The 15,542-nt window shown below is 39.9% G+C and overlaps 1 protein-coding gene across 1 annotated transcript; it reads right to left on the reverse strand.

Annotated features, from left to right (window-relative positions):
- Positions 1-9,832: 9,832 nt before the first annotated feature.
- LOC145395852 (uncharacterized) lies at positions 9,833-10,201 on the reverse strand. Its single transcript, XM_080269379.1, has one exon. The coding sequence runs from the start codon at positions 10,199-10,201 to the stop codon at positions 9,833-9,835; it is 369 nt and encodes a 122-aa protein (XP_080125505.1).
- Positions 10,202-15,542: the final 5,341 nt, after the last annotated feature.

Genomic DNA, 15,542 nt, shown 5'->3' on the forward strand with positions numbered 1-15,542 from the left:
AACTTATGCATCTTTGCCTCAGGATCAATCTGATAATTATGATGTAGTTAAGAGCTTGATTCTTAAGGCCTATGGGCTTGTTCCTGAAGCCTATAGAGTAAAGTTTAGGACAACTTATAAGCAAGATAAGCAATCCCATGTTCAGTATGCAAAAATTAAACAAGATCTGTTTGAGCAGTGATTAAATTCTAAGAATGTAAATTCTGATTTTCATAAATTTAAACAGATGATTTTGCTGGAGGACTTCAAAAGGTGTATTAATAAAGATGTAAGCCTATATCTTGATGAGAAAAGAATAGATAATTTGTCTGATGCTGCAGTTTTAGCTGATGAATATATTCTCACTCACAAGAGATATTCTAAAGAAAAAAGGAAAGCTGAGAGTAAGTACGTTGCCTCTACTCAGAGTACAGGTAACAGGAAAGAGAATAAAGATGATGTTTCTCAGGAAGTAAATACCAGCTTCACCTCTAGATTTCAGAAAAGTAAATGTACTTATTGTAGTAAGCTTGGTCATACTATGGAGAAAAGTTTCAGGAGAGAGCGTGATGTGAACAAAAAGGAGTCTTTAAATATTCAGTCAATTGGTCTAGTGTCCACCCTTGAGAGTTCCCAGAATTCTTTAACCGAGTTAACTGAACCTGCTTTGAGGGGTAAATTAAATTCTCATGATGAAGCTCCTCTTTTGAGCAGTAACGTGGGTGACACTCTCAAGAGTTCATGTGCTAATTTCCTGTCTGATGGTTTTGTCATTCCTCTGGAGAATAATGACAGGAAATCAGTTAAAATATATCGTAACACAGGTGCTTGCCAATCCCTTATGCTGACCAGCGTTCTAGGCTCTAATGTTAATTCCTCTGTTGAAACTGTAATCCTACAAGGTGTAGGGAATAATTACTTCTCTGTCCCTCTGTGCAGAGTGAATTTAGAGTCTGGTTTTGTTAATGGTTCCGTTATGGTTGGGTTGGTTGAGACACTCCCAATGTCAGGTGTAACTTTCTTACTTGGAAATGATATTGGTGGAAGTCAAGTGTGTCCAGCTCCTCAGTTGTCTAGTGAACCAGTGACTGCGACCCAGGATTGTGGTGTCCCTGGTGTGTTCTCTGCATGTGCTGTCACAAGGGCTAAGTTTAAAGTTACTGGTGACTTACAGGATAATGATGATGATGATGTTATCCTAGTTGACACTTTTCTTGCTAATTTGGACCACTCACCAGATGAGGCAGTACCCCGTAGTGTTGATAATCTGTCTCGTCAAGAGTTGGTTGAGTTGCAGGTTGCTGATCCTGAGTTGAAAGGTCTAGCTAACTCTGCTTGCAGTGAGGAAGAGTCAGCTGGTGCTTCTACTTGTGAGAAAGTGGAGAACCCCAACAGCATCAGCCGACTGTGAATGGGAGGTTGTACATCAAGTTGTCATCCCTCGTGTTTGTAGGCAGGATATCATTAGAGTGGCTCATGATTCCAGTTTGGCAGGACACCTTGGAGTGAGGAAGACTGTGGCACGCATTTTGAAACACTTCTACTGGCCAGGTATCTTCAGAGATGTTTCCTGTTATTGTAAGTCTTGTCACACCTGTCAAGTTGTGGGGAAGTGTATTCAGACCGAAAAGGTTGCACCTCTAGTTCCCATTCCTCCTTTTGAGGCGCCATTCACCCGTGTGTTGGTGGATATTGTGGGCCCTCTTCCTAAGACTTCTTCAGGATTTTCTTATGTATTGACCCTGATTGATAAGGTTACTCGTTATCCTGAAGCCATTCCACTTAGAAATATCTCAGCAAAGAACGTGGTTAAGGAAATGCTCGGGTTCTTCACCAAATTTGGTCTGCCCAAAGAGGTACAGTCAGACCGGGGAAGTAATTTCATGTCAAATGTTTTCCGGCAGTCTCTGAAAGAGTTGGGCATTACCCAGATCACGTCTTCAGCTTACCATCCCCAGACCCAAGGAGCGTTGGAGAGATATCATCAAACACTCAAATCGATGCTCAGGAAATACTGTTTGGAACATCAGAAAGACTGGGATAAAGGTCTTCCATTCGTTGTATTTGCCGCAAGAGAATCTCCAAATGAATCACTGGGCTTCTCACCCTTTGAACTACTGTTTGGCCATGAAGTAAGAGGACCCCTTAAGCTACTCAAGGAATGCTGGCTGTCGGAGGAAGATGACGTCAACCTGCTGGAGTATGTGATGAAGTTCAAAGAACGGCCGTCCACTGCTTTACAGCTGGCGAGAGAGAATTTAGGAGCTGCTCAGGAGAAGATGAAGACTTGGTATGATAAGAAGTTCAGGTTACGCCACTTTCAGCCAGGAGATCTGGTTTTGATTCTGCTACCAATGCATGGGCAACCTCTTCAAGCCAAGTTTAGTGGTCCTTATTTCGTGGAGAAGAAACTCAGTGATGTCAACTATGTCATCGCCACACCAGATCGTAGAAAGAACAAGCAACTTTGTCACATCAACATGCTAAAGTTATATCACAGGCTGGACGAAAATAACCCAGTCTGCACTGTAGCTGTTCCACCCGAGTCTGCAAGTGAAGTTCTCCCATGCAGTATGAGCCTGAGTGATAGTTTGGGGAAGAATCCTGATATCATGAATGATCTCCAGACTAAGCTTTCTCATCTAGCTCCCGAGGAAAGGCAGGAGTTTTCGGTATTACTGCAGGAGTACCCGCAAGTGTTCTGTGCCACTCCAGGAAGAACCACTGTGTTGATGCATAATGTCGATGTTGGAGACGCAAAGCCAATGAAACTGCCTCCTTACCGTGTGAACCCAGTGAAAGTTCCTCTCATCCAGAAGGAGCTTGGCTACCTGTTGGACCACAAGATGATTGAGCCCTGTCAGAGCAAGTGGAGTTCTCCTGTCACTCTAGTCCCTAAGCCAGGTGGGTCACAGCGGCTTTGCATCGACTACAGACGTGTTAATCAGATAACCAAAACAGACACCCTCTCCCTCGCGTGGAAGATTGCATAGACAAGATCGGAAAGGCTAGGTACATAAGTAAATTTGATTTGTTAAAGGGATACTGGCAAGTACCTATGACTGAACGTGCTAGGGAGATCTCATGTTTTGTAACACTAGGTAAGACTTTTGCATGTTCTGTAATGCCATATGGTATGAAGAATGCACCAGCCACTTTTCAGAAGCTCATGAATGTTGTAACAGAGGGTTTGGGGGGGGGGGGTTGTTTATATTGATGATGTATTAATCTTCAGTGACAACTGGAAAGATCACCTATGCCATGTCAGTAAATTTCTTGAGCGTTTGGTTCTGGCTAATCTTGTAGCTAATTTATCAAAGTGTGAGTTTGGTCAAGCTAAAGTTCAGTACCTTGGGTACGTAATTGGTGATGGACACGTTGCACCACCAGGAGCTAAGGTTCAGGTTATAAGTGATCTTCCCAGACCTAAAAGTAGGAAAGAGCTACAAAGATTATTGGGAATGGTAGGTTATTACAGGAGATTTGCTCTTAACTTTTCAATTCTTGTATCATCACTTACAGACCTACTGAAAAAGGTAGTTAAATTTGTCTGGACCGATAACTGTGAATCCTCTTTCAGTAAACTTAAAGCTATCCTATTAAGTCAGCCAGTGTTCGCTACTCCAAATTTTGCTAAGCCTTTTAAGATGGCTGTTGACGCAAGTGATACAGGAGCTGGGGCTGTTTTGCTGCAAGAGGATGATCAGGGTATTGAACACCCTGTATCTTATTACAGTAAGAAGTTCACTCCACCTCAAAAGAACTACTCCACTCTTGAGAAAGAGCTTTTGGCCTTGATTTTGGGTTTACAGCATTTTTCATTTTATTTGTGTTCTGGTTTTGACCCCATAGTCATTTATACCGATCATAACCCACTGAAATTCCTTAGTAAGTTTAAAGATAAAAATCAGAGATTGACAAGATGGAGTCTACTTCTTCAGGAGTATTCATTAGACATACAACATGTCAAGGGGAAAGAAAATGTTATTGCAGATTGCTTATCTACTGTAGACTTTAGACAGATTGTTTTAGAGTAATAAGAAATTTCTTTTGTAAATTTCTTTTTCTTTGTGGGGAGGTATTACATAGCCTATGATTTCATCATCCTTTGTATAATTCTAACGTACAGTATGCTGCATGTTTGATCACGATTCGCCTCGTGACTTCCATTGTGATTAGGCTTGCGTGTTCTACCTCACTCCCCCGTTCTCACCTTATAGTACAGTAAGTCGTTCTTTCTGTTGTTCAGAGCAGGAGTCAACTCTTCCTCCCCTGTGCCTTCATTTCCGCGTCCTTCTTGCAAGTTGAATCAAGCTCTGCCGGCCCCCTATATAATGAGCTCAGTCTCTGCATTAATTGCCACTTAGATCTACTCATTTTGTTCACATCTCTGTCCTCCCCTGTATAGTGTATTATTATTTTTGTGAGTGCTCAGGAAGTCTCCAGCCATCTAGTTGCTGTATAATTTGAGCATAAGTGTTGTTACCATTTTTCTTGTACTGTATGGCCTCAGGCGTTGATTCGTAGGCCTGGTAAGGTTTTTTGTGATTCATGTAGAGTTTTTAATGTCAGCAATTCTTAATAATATTTTGTATCTGTAATAATATATCTTGCTTTAACTGAGCATTATCCGGTTTTCTCATTTATCAGGGCTGACTTAGATAAATTTGCTCTTGCTAAATTCATGTTTATAGAGGCTATTGCAGTTAACCATATATCTAACCTATTTTGCCATTACATTATCCTTATGAGTCCTGAATGTTTAGTTGTTAGTTTGAGCATTAAACTTTAAATTGTAATTTTACCTAACTCTTTTGTTTTGAACCTGGAACTTTGCGGGACAGTAGTGATTTTAGTATTCTCACTTGAAGTGTTCATTATCTCTCTCTGTTCCGTAACAATATATATATATATATATATATATATATATATATATATATATATATATATATATATATATATGCGAGGAAGAAGGAACGAAAGGACATGAGCCCGCTGTAACAGTTCCCTCCAAGAGAAAAACAAAATACAATAGAGAGCCAAATTCAAGATCCGATCATTTTGAGATGCCTGGACACACTGCATTTGAAAGACTGGAGATCATAGGCAGCAGGAAATACAGACAGAGGGAGACAGTTCCAGAGCTGACCTGTTTCATAAATGAAAGACTGGGAGTAACGGTTAACTCTTGCATTAGAGAGTTGGACAGAAAAGGGATGAGAGTTTGCTGCCAGACGGGTGCTACGCGCCCGTCGTAGAGGTGGAGGAATGCAAGTAGACAGTTCATAGGAGCAGTGACCATTAAAGTAGCGATAGAAAGGAAATAAAGATGCAACAGTGCGGCGAAGAGACAGAGGTTGAAGGGAGTTAGTAAGAGGAGGAGAGTTAATGAGACGAAAAGCCTTTGACTCCACCATATATATATATATATATATATATATATATATATATATATATATATATATATATATATATATATATATATATATATATATATATATATAATGTAAATGCTCTTTAATGTCATGCCACTATGGTCTCACCAGATAACTTAGTGACCCTTGCACCACCCTTTCCTCAGATGTTGTCCACAGTTGCCAGCGCACAGGCCCTCTGTGGTCTAAAGTTGTTCACTTCTTTGAGGCATGAGACGCCTCATCCTTACCTACTCTACCAGTGCTGATAGATGAGCTCGTGTTGGACAACGATACCTTGAATAGGAAGACAGTCCTTACTGGTTGGGACATGTCGAATGAAGTACATCAACTTGTCGCCACTGATATGATTCCTGCAGTACCACATCATTTGTAACACAACTCACGCATCCCACCCCGGGAAAGAGCAGTATCTGAGACAAGCACGCCTTTCATTTTTTTTGGCCTACAGTGAATAACGATATCAATGTTCAGTGTAATTCCTGTGTGTCCTGTGATTTTCATAAAAGGTCAACTGGATCACCTTTTCTACTTTTGCAACGTCCGATTCCATCATGTCTGTGGGAAACCATTTCAAGTGATCTTCTTATGGAGTCCGGTGTAGAGTACTTGTTTGTGGCCATTGTTCATTTCTCATGTTACTGTGTTCACATGCATCTTCTAAATAAGACTGCTGAGAGTGACGCCCGTGTCTTAATTGATCGTTTTATTTGACCATTTACTAAGTCATCAGCCATAATTACTGATAATGTTCTGAGTTCAACAACAGTCCTGTTACTGAATTTTGTAAGCAGTATATCATAACTAAGTGTAAAGTCATTTCGCATCATCTACAAGAGCCTTGTAGAGAGACAAAATCGTATGGTGTTAGAATGCTTGAGGCACTTTGGTTCTCAGAGCAACTGCTGGGGTTGGTGGATACCACTAGTTGCTGATTCAATCAACAGCTCCATTAACAAATCTATTGACGAGATTCCATTTTTTGTCTTATATCGATCTGATAAAACTCTGCCGCATTCACTGTTACATTCAAAGCCTAATGCAGTCTACAACCTTAACGATTATGTGAAGTTGAGACTGTCAGACCTCCAGAGGATACACTCTTACATAAGGGTGATCTGGCGTTGTCTAAAGAAGATATGTTACATCGCCAGCATAGCTCTGCCTCACCTACCAATATTGATGTTGGAGATTCAGTGTTCGCTCGTTCGAACACTCACTCTTTTAAGCAGGATGATACGTGTGTACTCTCCTAGCGGTAACAAACTTTATATTAAAGACTTGTCATCATTTGGGAGTAAATGGGCCGACGCTGGTGATCTTAAGGGAACTTTCAGGTATTTCAAATTGGAGGGAAGTCAGGAAGCATCCAGTAATGCATCTTCCATAGCCTCTCGTCGTCCTACAGGACCTCATACTACACCTTTTGTGCCTCCTTCCTCTTGTTTTTCTTTTACTATCCCTTCATCACCCTCTGCTCTACCTGCTAACTCACCATCTTCTCCATTTGTTAACAGACATAAGCAAAAGCTTCGCTCAGCGACTTGACCCATTGTTTCTTGTGTTTCTTCCTCCTGTCAGGACCACCTAGCTGATTTGAAAATTAATCTGGATTCCTTTTATAGGTAACGTGTTGTCAAGAGTGTGCACAGTCTTGCTGTGTCTTGTTGACAATGCTTCATCCCTGGGTGATGTGAATGGAGATGGGGTCTTCTGCCCTAGGACATTAGTGAAGCCCCAGAGTGAAGTAATAATGGTGAAGGACATATCTTCCACAATATAGACTGCTGAACGTTCACCATAAATTATTTAGTGGTATTGTCACACATGTGAATGATATAGGTGCACAAATGAACAAGAGTTCTGATGTCTCAGGGAAAGTGGAGGCTAAGATGAATTTTATCACAGAAATATTGGATATCACCGTCTGTCTTGACTCACTGCATCTGTCTCTCACGCCAATAATATTGCAAGTTTAGGATTCTGTTCACATTTTAGTGGATGCTGTTAGTGGCCACGCTGCTCTAGACATTGTTCCGATGTAGATCTTCGCTGGGTCTTGGAATGGGCTCACACTATCTTCAGTCATGATTCTATTTTCCCCTTCTCAAGCTTAGAATTGTACTATTCTGTATTAGGAGCAACCTTCCTCTCCCCAAGTATCATGGTCCATATCCCACTTCGTCTCTCAGTCACTTTTAATCTCTTTTCAACAGTTCTTTTTTCACTGCTCTTTAACGGTTCCCTGTACAATACACCTGTGTACTCTGATTTCTTTCTTCTGTTTCACGACCATTATGTCCGTTGTTTTTGTCCCGTCTGACCTCTTACATTCTTGTTAGTCATTTGCACAGTCCTCTCGCCTTTGCCCTGCTCTCCACTTCAGTGCCCTCTCTCTCACGGCTGCTCCCTACAAGAATGCTCTAGTCCATAACTTTCAGTCAAGACTTTTTCTTCAGCATGTTCCTTCACATCAGCTCCGGGTACATCATTTTTCCAAACACATTCGGACCATGTGTACTACTTCTATTTTCTTGATCCGTGATTTGCTACTGTTATCTGTCCGAGCGTGCCTGTCAAGTTACTCAAAGCTTCTGGTTTTTATGTTGTTACAGCATATCATAACTTTAACACAGATTCTCTTTCTATTTACAGAACATGCCAGTATTGTGCCATTCGTTCTCATAATTTCGAAATCTTTGTGCCTATTAATATCTCTTCCATCCTCCCCATTGATGACGTAAACATTACTTCTCAGCTGGACATGACTGATTATGTAGACAGCTCTGACTTTATGAATCTTCAGATGTCTCATTTACTTCATCACTCTTTCTGAGCCCTCCTTTTATGTACCCTAATATCACATTCCCTCTCGTAGGATTCCTGATCACAGAGGTCCTTGATCATTGCTGTGTCAGATGTATGGAAGAAGCCTCTATGACATTAGAACTGCTAAAAATTTAGTCAGGCTAGGAAAAACAGTGAAATTTGTTAAATGATGTGAAGAATATGCAGCCTTTTCCTAGATTTGAGATAGTTTACAGTGGCAGCATGACAGCTCCTGTCCCATTATCTCCCACGGCTCAGCCACCTACGTCAGCACCAAGCCCACCACCAACAGCGCCACCACCACCTCCACCTCTCCCTGTGCACATATGTTGAACTAGAAGCTTAAACACACACACACACACACACACACACACACACTGTATATACATACATATATAGATAGATAGATAGATAGAGATATAGATAGATTTTATAGATAAACAGACAGATACAGACATGGATATAGATATAGATAGAGATATATGATGTATCAATAATTTTATCAACTAGATATCATCTTATATATATCCTTGTACTCAGTGAGGCTTGTTGTTATACAACTGACTGTTATTTACTCTCGTCCCATCATATTAAATGATCTAATTGCCAACCTCTTTCTATGTGCACATATACTGTATTCCTTTTATTCCCTCCTCTCATTATCTCAGTATATTGCCTTTGACTTTTGACTTAAGTATTTCCTTGTTGACTCGGTATACTTTTATCATTAGGAACGTGACCACCTACTATTCATGTTATTATATCATCTTCTTGTTGTCCACTTATATTATCAATATTATTCTAGTAATATAGTCATCTTTTGATAATCTGTTCTTGCCATCTCATGTCGGGAGATATTTCCTCTACCCGAGGGAAAACTGTAATGTATATGGCTTAATGCACAGCTAATTGTATGATGTAGCTGTAAGAATGCATAATGCAGCTGTTAGATAATTCTGTTATAGCTAAATCAGAGTACCTTCAAGCACATCAATTTGTGACCACCTCTGGTTGCCGCTCCTCCCTCAAGTAGTAGCAAACAGAGCCTGATACAGCGTACCCACCTGTGTCATAAAGCTCAGTATATCAAGAAACCCCCGTCTACTGAGTTTTATTTCAACACTTGCACCTGCTCCATCAACCTACTCCTGTTACAGCACATCCATAAGCAGAAAAAAAGGGTAAGGGATTAAAGAAGATCAGTAATGTAAACCAACTCTAAAAATTTGTTCTTCAGTCCTACAGTATTTCTGACCTGGGTTCTCGCCGCCTCACACACAACTTGTACGACTTCACATATTTCTCCAGCACCTCCTTTTCCTTCATATCTCTATTGACCTCCTGACGTAACACTCTGTCATAGACTTTCTCCAGGTCAGTGAGTGTCAGAAGCAGTTTCCACTGCCTCTCCTTATGCTTCTTCATCAACATTTTCAGTGCAAACCTGAGTTTGTCGTCGCTCTACCTGGCATAAAACCAGATTGCTCCATCCGTATTGTTGTCTCATTCCCAAGCCTTCTCTCTATAATCCTCTCCCAAACCTTCATCGTATGTAGCATCCGCTATGTCCTTCTATAACTGCTACAATCCTAGATGTCTCCCTTCTCTTTGCAGATAAGTACAATCACACCACCTCTCCATTCACCCAGTATATTTTCCCGCACATAAATCTTCTGCATCAAATCCCACACCAAATGTATCTCTTCTTCACCCAAACGCTTCCAGACCTCAATGGGTGTCCCGTCCACCATCACTGCTTTCCAATTCATCATTCTTTTCAACGTCATCTTTAAATCTTCTCTGCTTAAATCTGCCGTTATGCCCTCATTTGGCACTACATCCTCAAAGACTACCCTCGGATTCTCCACATAGAGGAACTTTTTAAAACGTCCTTGCCACTTATCCCTGATCTTGTCCTGGCCACATAAAAGTACTCCTCCTTCGCTCTTTCTCTGCATGATCTAAGTGAAATCCCTGGTTGCCTTACCTCGATTTTTTTTTTTTTTTTTGCTCCTCTATAGATTTTTTTTTCAGTACAGATCTTTTTCTCTTCCACCAGTGTGTCCAATAGGGTGATAACTTTTTTACAACCTTATGTTCCTGTACTCAAGTCGATGAACTTTTACTTAAAGACAAAGGAAAAAGTCCTTATTCCTCTCAGTTAAAAAAAAAAAAAAAAAAAATCACTCCGAAATAAAAAGTTCGATTTTTGCAAGTGTATATAATAATAATAATAATAATAATAATAATAGAGTTTATACAAATGCATTAATACTTAAAATCACTGTTTATTACCTAGAATATATCTAAGTTGCAGTTTGGCTTTGTTTCTGCAGGCAGCATAAAAGTTCCTGCATCACTTTGACTGCACTTTCTGCACACTGATTACTCCTTGGTATCTTGAGTAAGGATGGCTCCTGCTTCCAGTAATGCTGCAATGAGTTTAGTGCTTTTTTGTAAGGTTTTAATATTCCTGACAAGTTCTTGAAGTCGTTTTCATTGTACATCTGATTAGTAAACCAGTACTCTGCCCATTCGTACGATATGAATCTGCATATCTTCTCCAAAGTCGTCCTTGTTGTAGGTATAAAAATGTATGCAAGGATAGCGAGAATTGCTCTTGAATTCCACCTCGCATTACTGATAATTGGAATTCTGGTAAAGTTAATCAAAGGAAAATGCCCTTTTCTTCAAAGAATCTAAACACTCTTGTTAAACTTCATTCCATCTCTCCATCCTGACTTATCGAGGATATCTTCTGTTCCATTAACAAACTGTGACTTTAGTTTTCCATACTTCTTTATCGACACAAATGGATAACCGATGTTTGGAGAATTGGTGTTAGCGCCAAGTTCTTCGTCCATCACCAGATGGAGAATCCTGCCCAGAATGTGATGCTGACAACCGAAAAATTGTGGTTTGTTGGAACTCTTATCCAAGAACATTTGTTGTAATCTGACAACAACTCCACTCTTTTTCCCGGTATTAACGCTAGTTGTATCAGCAATGATCATTTTATTGCATGCCTTAAGTTGTATTCATCAATAACTTTTGCAATTTCTTCAGCAATAATTTCAACCGTGCCATTTTGCAAATGCAATGCATCCAATTAAAATTTCAGTTCTTTCATTTTTAATTAGTACTACCTGGTACCCATTTTCATCAATCATGCTTATCTGAATAACAATTATATTTAATATATAACAGTAACACACTAAGCAATTATTTGGCTGACTATTCACCTGCAAACTGCGAAGATAACTGTTAGATGCTGAAAACTGCATCCCGTTTTATAATATTTAGATTATTCTAGAAAGTTCTAAACAATGTTAAACCATACTAGAACGGTACAAACTGTTCTAGAAAGTTCTAAAGCGTTCTAAAATATTCTCTCCAAGTCTATACAGTTATAAAAAAAAAAAAAAACTATATAAAGATAAAGAATGATAAAACTTGTATGTGGAAACATTAAATATATGGTAATCCCTTTATTTTTATTTGGGGGTGACCTTTTTTTTTTAACTGTGAGGAATAAGGGATTTTTTCTTTGTTTTTAATCAAAAATTCATCAATTTATGATACAGGCTAACTTTTATTTTTAAAAAATGAAGACATTATAACCCTGGACTGTCCAACTCCTCGTACATCTCACTCCAAGCTTGCGTCTTTGCTTTTGCCACTGTTTTCTTTGCTCCTTCATCTCCATGCCAATGGATTTCTTTATCTTCCTGTAGCCTGGATGTATCCCGCTTCGTCTTAATGTCATTTTAACCCCTATCACTTCCTGCACGACCTCGTTCTTTCACCAGGTCTCTTTATCCCCAGGGCGTCTCCTCTCAAGTGACATACCCAAAACCTCCTTACTAAGTCTTTGAAACACCAGGCTGGGTTCCTCCCATCGCTTCTGTACCCCCTTGGCGGTCTAACTTCTCTCGACACTTTCTCCCTTCCCCCTAAATTGCACACTTAGATCCTTCTCTTTCAACCTCGTCCACTTTGTCTTTGGTGTCCCATGCTCTGATTTCCTTATCTTGCCATTCATCTCAGAGTACATCATTACTAGTCTGTGTTGTGCCACCACACTTTCCCCGTTTATGACCTTGCAATTCTTAAAACTCTTTCAAATGGGATCTCCTACGCATTAGAAAGTCTATTTGCCTTTATCTTTTCCACTCTTGTTGTTCAAAAATTGGTTCGCTGTGTTCGCAGAAAAAGCTGATAGCAATCGTCAAATCAAAAGCCAGTGTAAAATCTACTATCTTCTTCCTTTCGTCATTCCTGTCTCCCACACCCCAACCACAATGCACCCTCCCTGTCCCCTATCTGCTTCTCTCCACACCCTCATTCAGGTCTCCACCTAGCATTACCCTTTCTCTATCCGGTGTTGCCCTAAACTCTTAACCCATCTGATCCCAAAATACTACTTTCTCCTACTCTTCATCTCCAACCTGGAGAACATACGCCCATATGAGGTTATCTAACATCCCATTCAGGCCTAACTTCACACTCGTCATCATGTCACTTCTACTGCTCACGCTTACACGTTTGTCCTCAAGTTCCTTGGATAACACTCTCCTCACATCACTCCTCCATTTCTCATCTGCTCCATTTAACTCTTTCGCCTGATTCTCTCTCCATCCAGTTTTCTGTAAACACAGTACTCCAACCTTCCTCTTCTCCATCAAATCCTCCAACTCCCTTCCTCTTCTACTCATTGTCCCCAAGTTTTTGGCTCCCACTCTCACCTGGGCTAGCCTCTTTAATAGGGCCTGCCCGTGATATGGTTGCCATTGCCCATTTTCATAACGATCAGGTCAGACCCCTGTGACCAGTTTTACGGCTGGATGCCCTCTCTGACGCCATCTCTCCCTATTTATCTGGACTTGGGACCAGCAGTGTGTTGGACTGTCTTGCCCTCCCAGTGTTTGAATAGATAACACATGTAAGGAATCACGTGCAATGAATTTTTTCGTGATTATTTGAATTCCATTTATTTTAATGCACCTGAAGCACGCGAACTCTTTGAAAAGCACTTTTTCTATTATTGCAAAATGCACAATGTTATGATGTGATAATTGTGTTCGTGATAATGATTTACTAAATTAAACAAATAGACCTAACATCAAGAGGAAAAAAAATAATGTTCCAGCTTTAATGAGAAAAGGTTATTAGCCTCTGAAAAGCATGAAAGTCAGTCTAGGCCTGGCCGGGCCGCTTACTTGTAAATTTCCGCCCTCACGCCAACATTAAACTTCCCTTGTTCGCTTCGCTTATTCAGTGATAATAATTGCATTAGTTCTTCATTGCAAGCCATACTTAAAAAGTAAGTAATGACATGCCATTTGGAAAACTACAGGAATGACATAAATTTATTTGAAGTGTTTATTCACGTAAGGAGTAAATAGGTGACAACGAAAACATCGATGAGACTTGCTGCTGCTCCATAAAGTTTGTGTAAAGACCTCCACGGGGGGCACAAACAGAATGACACAATGAGTTACAATCGGATTTATGCAGAGATAGTCCCTGTATTAGTGTCTTGCATGGCACCGCTTTAATATCAACATACTCGTACATTAAAAAAATATCACTGGCGGGAAAATGAAAGCGCCACATGCAAATAAAAACTGACAAGGAAAAGGTGTTTGGGAACTTCCTATACCCATGCTAATACGGCCCCTGTTCTCACTTAAGAAACAGATATCCTCTGATTTTACCTCAGCAGTTGTAGAATAATAGATTTGTTTAGTTACCTTTGTCCTCACACCATCGACTTAAATACCCACTTCTGTTTTCACCTCAGTATTTGTAGAATTGTAGAAGTGGTAATAGAATGTCTTGTGTAACACCGAGGACACAAATATCAACATTGTTTTAATACTCTAACACCAAAGACAAAGATATCCGCTTATTTTTTCTCACACTTGCAGAATAATAGATTTGTTTTGTCATTTATGTTCTCACACCGAGGACAAAATATTATGCTATATTTTAACTTTGCTTTTTATAGAGTAGGGAATTAATTCAAATCACTGGTGGCGCTCACAAAAAAAAAAAAAAATCACTTGATCTCTGACATTATTCATATAAACATTCTTTTATGATTGTTGACGGGAGTAATAATTCAATAATACATTTTTATTTAGGATCTTTCTTTTTAATCTGCAATATATAAAAGACAAATATTTCCAATTTACACACGTGGGTGAATTCTATGTAGGTAGTACGAACAAAAAGTGTTCAGTACTGGAAATTTTAGGTCACTTGTCATAGCTTTTGTGTGTTTGAAGGGAGATGTGTGTGTGTGTGTGTGTGTGTGTGTGTGTGTGTGTGTGTGTGTGTGTGTGTGTGTGTGTGTGTCTGTGTGTGTGTGTTTGTGTGTGTGTGTGTGTGTGTGTGCGAATTTCCTCGTAACGCGCAGTGTATTAGTTACCGCATACAGACACATATCACACATTCATGTAAACATTAACGTGAAACACACTCTTATTAACACCTCCATATATAAACACACAAAACACATACGCTTCTAATACACACAGCATCACAGAAGTATGATCATTTTCATGCAGGTGCACACACACATACCAAACACGCAGTCGAACATAAACACATACATGCAACACATACAATACACACACACGCACAGCACACATACACATGCCAAATCCAGGGAATATTAATCACCTTAAGTATGACACCACTTAACCGTAGAGGAAGAAATTGCCATTAGTTCCTATCGACTCCACAAATGTCATTAAGGCATGCAGTCAAATTTTGCTACGTCCTACTTTTTCTCTGGAATGCGCCCTTTGATAGGCAGTGTTTAATTCATGTACTCAACCGTATTGCTGGGTGAAGAGGGAAAAGGGGACACTATGCACAAAGGGCAAGTTCATTTCTCAAGCAAACGAATGTGTAAATAAGATATTTTTTAATGCAAGGAAAATGAAGCACAGACTAGAAGCCAGCAAACTGTTCCCTCAAAGAAAAAAAAAAAAAGCCAAATTCAAGATAAGCTTATTTCGAGATGCCTGGACACTCTGCATTTAAAACCAGTCATAGGCAATAGGAAATACAGACAGAGGAAGACAGTTCCAGAGTTACCCAAGTGCATACATATAGGACTGGGAGCAACGTAACGGTTAACTCTTGCATTAGGGCGTTAGACCGAAAAGGAATGAGAGTTTGCTGCTAGACTGGTGTTGTGCGCCCACCATAGTGGTGGAGGGATGCAAGCAGACAATTCGGAGGGGCAGAGATAAAAATGCAACAATGTGGCGAAGAGATTGAGGATAA

The sequence above is a fragment of the Coenobita brevimanus genome, chromosome 33, assembly GCF_032717465.1.
Source record: "Coenobita brevimanus isolate Jiangsu-jjx chromosome 33, ASM3271746v2, whole genome shotgun sequence".
In the NCBI taxonomy this organism is placed as follows: Eukaryota; Metazoa; Arthropoda; class Malacostraca; order Decapoda; family Coenobitidae; genus Coenobita; species Coenobita brevimanus.

Excerpts from the sequence above, each read along its gene's own strand:
- LOC145395852 (XM_080269379.1), bottom strand. The coding sequence starts at position 10,201 with ATGCAGAGAAAGAGCGAAGGAGGAGTACTTTTATGTGGCCAGGACAAG.